Raw genomic sequence first — 12,455 nt, forward strand, 5'->3', positions numbered from 1 at the left:
AATAAATTATAATTAAAAGAAAAAAATGCAGCAACACCGTTGTCCATATGGTGCCTACCTACTATTCACACACTGTCACGCTGATGTTACGTATCGTACGTCTTTAATTCGATATGGGCAGTGCTCGACTTGAGGAGGGGGGACGCAGGGGAATGGAGTACCCTAACTAATTATTCAGAAATTTCAGCGTACCCCTACTTTTATTTTTAAGGGTAACGCATGGGACGCTAAATCATGCCATCATTCTGAATTTTTAATTTTTATCAAAATGTACGTGTTAAGTGATAACATATATAAATAAATAGTTTTTTTTTTGTTTTGTTTCAATTGTTCTTGAGTTTGTCATATTTGATTTTATAAGTTAAAAATATAATATACAATATAATATTTACATAATTTTTTTTTTTTTAATTTAATGATTCATAAATATTTCCTATATGATTCAAAGAGGTGTATAAGGGGGTGTGGGAGCATAGCCCCGCGGCTTTGTAACGTTTGACAAGTGGTGGGGACGCTCTTTTTTTAAAAGTTAACAGAATCTCCCTACTTTAATTTTGTCAAGTCGAGCACTAGCTGGATATGGGTGGAAATTATCGTCTGATAAATAGCTTATAATATATATTTAGGTGATGGCAAAAGTACCTATACATAAGGAATGACCACATTTTAAGCTGTGTTTACGCAAATGCGTCTATAATTTGCTCGTAGTGTACGCAAGTGAGACGTACGCATCTGCACCGGCACCAACTCAAAAACTAATAAGTAATAACCTAAGTCATTAATTTAAAGAATTTAAGTTAATATTCTTTAAATATTCACTAAATGTTAATAGTTTTCATTTTTTCAATACATGATATTATCATTTTTTAAATATTTTAACTCTTTTTGAGGTATGGGAAATTTTAGATTCTTAAAAGTTTGTTAAGTTAAAAAACTTGAAAATGTCATGAGGGGCCACAAGGTTCATTATAAGTTTTTCTATTTTTAACGAAGAAAATAAGTTAAACAGAAATCTATTTATTATTTAATGAACGTTTGAAATTTCTACGACATTTTATATATCGAACGTTTTTCTTATTTTGTTCAAAAACGAATAACCAAAGGTATATATATATATTGGCATTTTAGGCTAAATGTTTGTTTTCTCATTTTCTGTACATGAAAACGTTTTTGATATTTATCTTTCAATTTTAATTTTCTCTAAATATCAATAACAATTTATCGACACATTCATAATTTGCATTTTATATATAAAATATAAATATTAACCCTCATCTATTTATTTCGAATTTAATAATTTTAATGTATAATGTTTTAATATTTTGTATTACTATAATAGTAATATAAAGGACACACGCAGCTAACTCCGTTCCTGATGAAGAAAAAAGAACCACCCATTTGCGCCAGTTATTGTTGTACACTTGTTAATTAACCATCATATTATATCGGAAGCCCTCCACCCAGACAACTATAAGTCGCATGATGTCCTTTTTGATCAAGACCAATCTTATTAATAGCTTATAATCTATTATGTTGTAATATGTGTACATAAATAATGTATATAATAATGCTTCCTAAACAATGTAAACTGTCAGCCAATGGCCTTCGCTTCCGAGGCTTATTTCTAATAAAAAAAAAAAAAAAATAGTAATATAAATTATTTGAATTGCAACAATATAAACTTCGCAGTGTAGACCCGTCTTCGCTCAGATATAGTCGCTGTTAAGTCTAATACCTATCTACAATGATTTTTTATGTCATCGAATTTTAATTATCATTCATTACGGTGATCCACACATCCCATACAACAACTTATGTACAGGAGAATGGTACCTATATCCACTTGGTCGCCTTATTTGTTTGTATGACATTATTATTTCATTTGATTTAAGTTTTATGTTTCTACATAGATATGAACCATAAAATTAAAGGTGTAACGGTTAGAACTGTGTACCTAAACTATTTTACAAATAAGCCGTAGAAAAGTAAGAACATACTAAATAATAACAATCATATAGGTAAATAGGTGTTTATGAAAATTGTAAATTTTTAAATGATCATAAATTGCTCAAAAATTAACAAAAAAAAAAAAATCTTACTCGTTAACCTATGTAATATTCTTTACTTAACTAAACGTTTTTGATAATTGGTCAATTCACTCTTTCACACATCATCGCGCACTAATATTAAAAATAACACACAGACGTCACATACATACGAGTACAACGTGCTCCTTACTCGTAAGTGTTTTTTGTAATTTTCACAGCCGTTTTAATTGGTTGAACGTTTATGAAATAAAAATATACTAATATGGGTAATTATATAATTACATTTTAAACGCGAGTAAAAATGGAGCACTTTGCTTAGACGAATCTTTGCAAGTGGAACAACGGTTCATCGTACCTACCCATTAGTATTGTCAATTCGCCGAATATTACATTCATTGTTTTATATACACATTAACAACGTTTACGCGTACAAACACAATGCCCTAATAATGCATCGTGGATATTATACCACAGAAATAATATATGAAAATATATTCCGTGATTATACCCGACTGACCACTGCAATGTTGAATAATACTGTTGCACATGACGGGTTACTTACCTACTTATAGATCTACTCGTAATAAGTGCATAACGCATATAGCTATAACTACAGCAAGGTAAAATATTCGTTTTAGGTACAAATAATATATGTACATATTTATAATTGCGTCGACCCATTTTAACCAGAACCAGATATAACGTCTATATTCGTCTCTTTGTTATAGTCTGTAGATATTAAAAATCATATGCACTTTTCAAATTTTGTTTAAAAAAATAAAATCAATTTTTCCGTGTAAATTAATAGTTTAAAAGGTGTGAAATTGACCTAATTTTTTGCTCAAAAATGCCTAACTGGAAAAACTATCATGTCTCATACAAAACGACCTGATTTCGATAATTTTTTATTTTTGGAAAGAGAAAGACTTCTTACAGATTACATTGGACTTTTGTGATTTCTAAAACAAATAGTGCGATTGTAAAGATGGCCAATTCTTACAAGTTGTTGTTTATTTTATTGTTATAGTTTTAAGCAACGTAATCGAGAATCGAAATCCAATGCTCCCTGTAGAAAATCATCCTAATTCCAACAAAAACAAAAATAAAAAATTTATGACGAAATATTACAACTTATGAATTATAAAAAAAAAAACATTTTCTGCAGAGCGGAGCGAGGAATGTATTGATTTTACCATGATGTGTGTGTGTGTTTTTTTTGTATCTGTCATCAAGTTTTGGGGCAGTAAAAAAGCTTCGATTCTCGGCTTCAGTAACTTGTTAGATCAGAATGTGAATTTAGTTGGTACTTTAGGGGGGTAAAAAGTAAAAAAATCTTTATATTTTTCTAAATAGTGGGATAAACAAACTAAAAATTAAGGGGAAAATGGGAAATTTTACGCACAATCAGTTTTTGACAAAATCGATTTTGGTTTTTGATGTTACTTTAAAACAAATTATCATAGATACATGAAATATTCACTGAATGTTTATATAAGTATATTCTATCTACCATACAATTTTCAAAAAATTTTGACTTAAGTTGAATTATTTATAGGCATATGAAAATTTGGATCATTATTAGTTTTTTTTTAAATTAATACCGATAAAAATTTATGTTTGGTAGAAAATCTTGACAATAATATATAAAGCTCCTAACATATTGTTACAATAGCAGTTGAAAAATAAAAGAAATATACCCACACAATGTTTTTTACAAGCATTCAATGTTTGAATTTTGACAACATACGTGAAAATCACGAAAATTCGCAATTTATTTTAAGTTAGAAATTCATAAAAAAATTTCTTTTTAAATAATCTAACATTTGAAAGTTTTTAATACTCTTTAATATTATATTTTCGACAGATAAACCGTCTCCGCTCAGAATCGTTTTTCGTATAATACAATGATATAATATAATTGGATTCAAATTTGATTCCATCCATTACAATAACCCACTTGTAACCTACTGTACAGCAGAGTGACATCCACGACTTACCCGCCTTTTTTTATTCTGTACTCGGCATTTACGAGTTTAAGCAACAAATAACAGTTCTTATTTAGTAATATAAATTATTTAAGCTTCAACACTTATTAATTTATTATAAATGGTTTTGGAGCATAAATAAACAACGACAAATTATATTATTATACTTGTTTGTATATTATTGATGTACATTTTTTTTTTAAAAATAAAGTCATTTAGCAAATATTTTAATTTTAAAAAAGAGAAAATACATGTTTCTTTTATATTAATATTCATCATTGTATAACGTAAATAATAAATATTATAATTTTATAACATTTCACAATTTTGCATTATTTTTTATTCAAACTTAAAATTATAATAATCTTTATAGTTTAAAACACACTAATATAATGATTAATTATATAATATAATATATTGTTTTTTTAGCAAATTCAATCACTCCAAATAACTATATAATAAATTATTAAAAATAAGATAAAACTATTAAAAACACTAAAAATAATGGTTGATTAAAATATTATATAACTTTATCCAAGAAAACTAGGCAAGAATACAATATACATAAATATACTCGTATATTCAAAAATATTAAATTTCATAAAAGGATATTTTTCAAAGAATAACTATTAAAGTAGGTAGTTTTTTAAATTAGCATTGAAAAATAATATTTCAAGGGTAAATATATTGTTTCTTTTTTTTTTAAACAAATTAATGTTACAAATAAAAATGTGGTAATACGAATTAAAAACAAAAATATTCTTGATTATAATTATGAATTATAAAGAAATAAAATAGTAAATACACAGCCAGCTTGTGTTATATCATAAGTTTGTTTTGTTTTGAGAATAGGTAAATATATACTTTTGTTTATAAACAGAATACAATAGAAATAAAGGATAAAATACTTAACAATATTAATAATGACATTTTTTTTCTCGAAAAAGCCTACTCTTATACATATTATATATTTATGGGTGTGTTTTATTAATAAAATCTCTATAATAGAATATATAGTAAAAATAATTCATTAATTCAAAAAAATATAAATACATACAATATATATATATATATATTCAAGTGATTATTACGAGCTTATCCAGATCGATCCAAGGACACTCATAGTTTAATTGCTTATAAAGTTTATTTATATTTGTTTTAGAGACAAATGTTCAAATCAACATTTGCTCTAGTATAATTTAAAAATGTTCAATGCGATACTTATTATTTAAGCACCCCTTCTAAAATTACTTTTATATACTTCATAATGAGATCGATCACAAATTAAATTTCTCTTAAACTTTGGCTTTTTTAAAAGATTTGAATCTAAATTATGCTCCCCTTAATAAAAATGTTAGAGATCAAAAAAAAAAAAATTAAAATAAAAATAAAATTATACAATAAAAAAAAAAATGAAGTCTATCAATTTTAGTTTGAACACATCTGAATTATTAAATTCTTAATTCACATTAAGACTTATTTATCTTTTTTCTTAATTTTTTACATATTTTTTATTTCCAGAACAATTTGAGCCTTATAATTAAGAAGCTAACTTGAAAAAATTATATTTCTTTAGAAAGATATGTTAATTTGGGACAGGAGATTGTCTTAGAGAGCATTTATTTAATAATAATGAATATAATTATATACAACCACATGTGACATGACTGTTTTAATCTTTTAGTATTACCACCGTATTACTTTTGAATGATGTAATCCAGTTAGATACACTAAAATTAAGGTGTGTATTTAGTTTCTTTTATTCATATTAAAAGTCAAATTTAATAATTTGTATGAATTAGATTCTTTTTAATAGTCAAAACACAGTCACATGCGTTTAATATATATCTTAAAAAATAAATAAATAAATAAATCAAATACAATAAAATAATAATAGTAAATACAAACTCATAGAGCAATTGGTAACTACTTAAAATAATATAACATAATATCATATCAACAATAAATAAATCAAAGTAATACAACCAAATAAAATAATGCAATAACATTTGGGAAACAACGTAGTTTGAGAAGCAAAAGTCTAAGTAAAATAAAATGCTTGTTCTCGAAATTTTTTATGTCATTTGAAAATAAATATAAAAACTATTTTGTGCGCATTTAAAATGTAAAAACATTAAGTCTAACCATATCTATAAATATAGTTTATTATTAAAAATTATTGCTTTTTCTTAGTACATTATCTTGTTGTTTTCATTTATTAAAAACTAATACTTTGTCTTTTTTTAATTTATAAATATGGCTTTTTTGTCTGTTAGATAAATAAAAATTATCATTTTCATAACAGTCGAATGCATATCAATGCAATAATGGACTAATGTATGATTAAAGTACTTTTCCTAGGAACTTTTCCCAAGTACTGAAAAATTACAAGGTTTTAAGTATTACGTTGTAGGTATTTGATACCTTAATGTATGTATTTATATGTTTGTATGATTTACAAATGAACTTTGTAGAACAATTATTATTATTATTATTATGATTATTATATACCTAAGTATATTCATATAACTTATTCTAATAAACATTTAATAGAAATGTGTTTGTACATAAAACGTGGTACAAACCTCGTTGAAAGTTGATATAGAAAAAATAAAAATAAAAGTTATAAACGCTATAGTGTGCCTTAGCGTTTGATAAAAATATAATAATATAAAAAAAAAACATAATAATAATAATAATAATAATAATAATAATAATAATAAAAGGAAAAACATTTTAATTTTGGCAGTTAGCGTAAATTGGTGCAGATGGTCGGCATCGGGTGATACCCATTGTGTCGTTTTCATTACGCCAATTGTGCGTTTTCGAGGGACCCGACAAATCTGGTGCACGCTTTCTTCCATTTGCATTGCGTGCACCACTTCTCTCGGTGTTCCATGCCATATACCTTTCGACACTTTTTCGTTTCACCACGCGCTTTTCTCATAGGGCTACTCGGGAACCTAGGTCCTCCCAAATTCTGATACATCATTTTGATCTGTTTCTGTAGAAAAAAAAAATAAAACGTATAAAATTTAAACCGTCTATAATATTAATTATTAGATGAAACGTAATTTTTGGAAAAATTAAAATCATATCTTTTTCTAAAGTAATATTGTAATTTTGTTGCTGGAAACAATGGTGTTGGTGTATCGTAATTTAGAAGTAATTTAGAAGGAATTATAATCGCAATAATTAATGTGATCATAAAATAACTAGGTTTCATTTTTTCATATTATCTATTTTTATAGCATAAAAATTAATTGTTTCGAACAAATTTTACTTCAACGTGTAAACTAATATGTGTAAATAAACATGAAATCATAAAAATTGAATATTTAGATAAAAAAATACATTTTTGGTTAAATGTCATCGCCAAACTTGATAGAAATTATAGTAGTTATTAATTATTGATACTAAATAAAAAAAATGTATATGACCACAACTTTGATTACATTGTGGTAAATTATCGACATAATCAAATGAATACATGTTATGATAGAAAAAAACAGTTTTATTTTTCAAAGAGTTTTTAAACTAATATTTTTTCCACGAAATCATACATTACACACCTGTCCGTTAAGAGATGCGAACGGCCAGTTGACATTGGTGTTTCCAGACGTTCTGGGTATGTTCATTGGACAAGCCGCTCCCGGACGAGGTATGATCAACGTCTTCTGATATTCAGGATCTATGTCAAAAGAAAATAAACCAAAAACAAAACATAAAATGACAGTTAATGACTTTTCGCAGACTAAACAGCGCACACACAAAAAATTAGTATAATAATACGAATCGTACAAATAATGATCATCTTATTGGGCGCGCATCCTTTACCTTCATGCGGCGGACGGGCCATATCCCGGTGCGACAGCGTGGGTGGCGATGAAGCCGCGCCGAGTTCCACTTCCGTGTAATAAAATTCCTCTTCATGATCGTCAATTGAGTCGTTCGTGCAATCGTCCGATAGAGATTTGTCGAGTCTCGGTCTGAAAAATTCGTAACAGCAAACACACACATGATATTATTACGATCGGCATTCAAAAATGTATAGGTATAGGATAATACACACAAAAAAAAAACAAGGAAAAATGTTTTTCTTCCTCGTCAACCTCCATCATATCTATAATATACAACCTCTAACCCCCGGCCACAACATTGAAAGACCCGAGGTCGATATATGTGTATATAAATATAATAAATGCATAACGATAATATTATAGGTAAATTATTATTTTAGAGTTTTACTCCGCGAGGCCCTCGTTACATTGTTTAAAGACGAGGACACCGACGGTCGTATAGTGCAATAATAATTTAATAATAATATCTAACACTCACTTTACGTTTCGCGCATACTAATATAGTTGCAGTTGCAATATAATTATAGCAACTGCATACGTATGCACGAAATAGTGTATTTATAATTGAACTATTTGTTGGTCGCTTACCCAAGGTGATTCTGGCGGACGTGTAATTCGATGGAAGCCACAGTGGTCGTGATCATAACGCATCCGGGCCAAGTGCATTGAAAAACTGTGCGGCAATCCGACTGTAACATAAACGTAAGAAAAGTTCGATTATACCATAATAAAACTATTATTTATATATTATTGTATATAGTATTCACGCATCCAACGTTCTACGCAACAAAGAAATAGCAAAAATTGGCAACGGAAAAATGAATAAAATTCAGCGAGAAGAACGAAGACAACAATAATTATTGTAAAACGTACAATGACCATTATGACATTTTGTACTAACAAAATATTTCTAGGTCATTTAAGAGATTAAATTATTGTTCTTTATGATGTGTAAGTATAGTGAAAGCATATCCGTCGATGTTTATTATATTTTCTAAACCGAAGAAATAATTACGAGAGCTAAAAGCAGAATTCATAACAAGACGACTATTCCAATATACGATATAAATATAATATAATTCGACCGTCGAACACCGTCGCAGGCGAACTATAAAATTAAATTATAAGGAATAAATATATTTATAACGCACGATCGAAAAAAGTATTGGTTTATATAATTATATATTTGATTTAAACTTGAATCGTGTATTGATTTATCTCGACAAGTGACTACAATAAATAATAGTGACCAAACATCCCGTTTTTGAGCATCATATTGTATTAATGTCCACTTATTCCAATAAACTTCGAACGGGACGCATTTTGTTCCGTTTTAATCTCGTTATATCCATGTTATATTATCAGCGTTGAAAAATAAACACGCACACGAAATAAATACTACACAAAATTTTTGTATCGAACTATTGAAACCAAAGTTTAAAAGTTAATAGTATTATAAGTTATAACTCATCCACAACAACTTTTGCAGAATAACGATTGTTGAGTGGCGACGAAAAAATGTCACCAGCAGTCTGCTTGATACTTGTCGTTTATTGGCGTATTGTAATTCACTGGGTGATCAAAGTTTCACTCTGAATACAGGTACACTTTCCAACAACCCACCTTATCTCATATACAACAATTATCTAAAAAAACTTTAAAATTTAAAAATAGTTAGAGCATTTAAATTAAGGCGAAATTGTTTGTCTCTAAATTTTTTTCAAAGTATGATAAATGGTGATCACCCCAAATTAATTATAAAATATTACGTATATTGGTATATAATGGTGTATTTATTTGTTGGCACCAACTATATATTGAATAATTTATACATTTATATGATTATTATTTAAATATATTATATGAACGTCATTGACAACGGGCGAAAGTATAATAATCGTATAATATTATATAGCCGTTTAGAGGATGCACTTGGTCACGTAGGTACACCAACACTGCACCAGTGAAAAAATATAATATTTCAGCAGTTAAATCGTGTGTCATAATGTAAAGAGACAGTAGTGGAATTAGTATAGAGCGGTTGACACATAAATAATAAAACAAAGATAATTTTCAGCAATTTTATGAATTTATGTACTGCACGGCTTTTTTTATTATGATTATATTTATTTCATTAATATTGCACAATTCGTAAACATTTATCTTACAATAAACGCAAGTGATTATATTCTTCAACATTTCTAATTAATTGAAAGGAAAACAAATAGTGTGAGCGATTAAATAACACAACACTCTCTCTATATATTTCTTTCTATATTATGTAGGTGCTATAATAATATCTACTGTATATATAATCTTGGGCGAAGGAACGCGTGTCGCTATAATATTGACATTTTGACGGTCACGAACAAATTATGATGTTAATAAGCAATCCACTGCATTCCGTCGTGTTCATTTATTTTTAAATAATTCAAACAAAAACAGGAAGATGATAATAGGATATTTTAAATGAAATGAGGATGACTATAAAGTATAAGTATAGAATTATATGGGACAATTGTTAACAACTATGACATATAAATATCATTCGACGGCCTTTAGCAAAAGGTCAATTGTACGATAAATATAATCTAAAATTCTTGGACAAGAATCAATAAAATAATAATCGGTATACCTACCGCTCCGTGAGAACCATTTTCAGTGCCAATGTATTATGATTTTAAATATTATATAAATAATGAAATAAGGTCATTATCAAGAAACATTTGATTATTGTAGAAATTAAGTTCAAAAAGACACAAAGAAGAGCTGGGTTAATAACTGCGACAACACATTGCTCGAGGTATGAAATAGTTTCATCAATAGTTTTCGAAACTATTTCTACTCGCCAGATGAAGACGATAATAGAAGTCGATGGGCGAGAAGAATAAAAATTGTAACATAATCGTAGTTAGTACGAGAACGAGAAGGATATTATAATTATTGCGAGAAAAATAAATAATCTATACGTATACTGAATGTGTGTAAAAAAATGCATCAAAAGGTCAACCCCCACGCACGGCGCACTGCAGCCGGTACTCTAATATTATAATATTAAATGTTGTGCTATTGCACAATGCGTCATCACAATAGTGTTATAATACGATCGTGATGCATCACGAGTATAAAATGGAAACGCGAGCGAAACTTTTCACTCGAACACGGAGGCGGTGCCGGTCAAGTGCTGGAGGGAAAACTACAGTCGTCGGCGAATGTATTTCGTGATATAATTTTAACGCTTTTAAGTATATTATATTATTATATAATTCTAATTTATAATATTAACACAGTCGATAGCACAGGTCGCGATGATGACATGGACATGGTAGGCATGTGTAGGACAGTGACAAATCCGCGATGGCGAGAGGGAACCCGAAATGAGGCCGGTGCAGCGGCTGAAACCGTGTGTGTACGTCTAAATAGGTCAGGTCGCGAGCGAGGCCGCCGCGTGCACGTATATGTTGTCTGCTAGGAATGGTCCGGGGAAAAATGAGGTCAGTAGGCACGGTAGTCGGCGGTTTTCTGGCGCGCTGGGAACGACGACGACGACGATGACGAATAATATCGGATCGATGGGCGCGCGCGACGGAGGTGATGACGGTGAAGGGACGGAACCGAGGAACGCGGTACCCACGTGTCAGTTAGCGCGCGCGTGCACGCCGGGACCCGCCGCCACCATCACACGCACCCATACACCGACCGGTATATAATATTACACAAGCGCGCGCGTGTGTGCGGCCGGAAAAGCCGACTTTAGCGCACGCCAACCGCGCTGGGCGCCCCCGCGATAACAAACCGCGGGCGCCGCCGCTGCATCGTCGTCCTTTGTTGCCGTATCGATCTCCGGCCGGCCGGATTGGCGTCGGCGGTGGGTAGGATCGCATCGCATACATAACAAAGCCACTCTCCTCCCCTCCCCCTCAATCGCTAACCCCACCACCCGGCGGGAGCGCAGTATGCCAGTGGTGGTGGTGGTGGTGGTATGTTGGCGGTGGAGCGTGCTCCTTCCCCATGACTTTTGTAATCGGGTCAAACGATTAACCCGGTTAACGGAACGGCTGGGTGCCTGGAAAAACAAACCGAGCGCACCGATGAAGTTTTCCTTTTCCTGTTTATGGGAACGCGCACCACGAGTTCAATTATTATTATGTCACGTCAAGAATATTTTAAAATATAATACAGAACACGACAACAACCGTCGCAACACTAGATGACTCGTATAATAATAATATATATAATAATATGATGATAGTAACTATATATGTATGTATACATAAATAAAAATGTTTAGCGCATTATACGATGAATACCACCACCACCACAACAACAACAACAATAATATATTTTTCAACGATCCGGGCTGTAGGATTCAAAAACTAGGTCAGCTCGACCCAATTTCAGCAACCGGCAGAGGTCCACAACGCAAACAAACATAATAATATATTCACTCACTAGCGCGAACAGTCCTAGTTTCGCGTGCTCCCCACCATCGCACGTGTAATGGGTTTGGCGATTCGGCTTCGCCGGGACCCCCCTTCCACCGTAAGTCTATCAATTACTAC

The 12,455-nt window shown here is 30.4% G+C and overlaps 1 protein-coding gene across 2 annotated transcripts in view; it reads right to left on the minus strand.

Annotated features, from left to right (window-relative positions):
- Positions 1-4,186: 4,186 nt before the first annotated feature.
- The window catches only part of LOC107169088 (zinc finger protein 395-like), a 34,748-nt gene continuing 26,479 nt past the window's right edge, over positions 4,187-12,455 (minus strand). Inside the window, exons 6-9 of one of the 2 annotated variants that reach the window (XM_015518725.2) lie at positions 8,482-8,582; positions 7,835-8,022; positions 7,606-7,724; positions 4,187-7,037 (exon numbers count right to left, since the gene is read on the minus strand). In XM_015518725.2, the coding sequence (XP_015374211.2) occupies positions 6,840-7,037; positions 7,606-7,724; positions 7,835-8,022; positions 8,482-8,582 (606 nt within the window). In that variant the 3' untranslated portion in view covers positions 4,187-6,839. The remainder of the gene's footprint in view (positions 7,038-7,605; positions 7,725-7,834; positions 8,023-8,481; positions 8,583-12,455) is intronic. The other variant, XM_015518726.2, reaches the window with a different exon arrangement.

Source organism: Diuraphis noxia, unplaced genomic scaffold, assembly GCF_037042655.1.
Source record: "Diuraphis noxia isolate RWA-SAM2 unplaced genomic scaffold, SU_Dnox_SAM2 contig0004, whole genome shotgun sequence".
NCBI lineage: Eukaryota > Metazoa > Arthropoda > Insecta > Hemiptera > Aphididae > Diuraphis > Diuraphis noxia.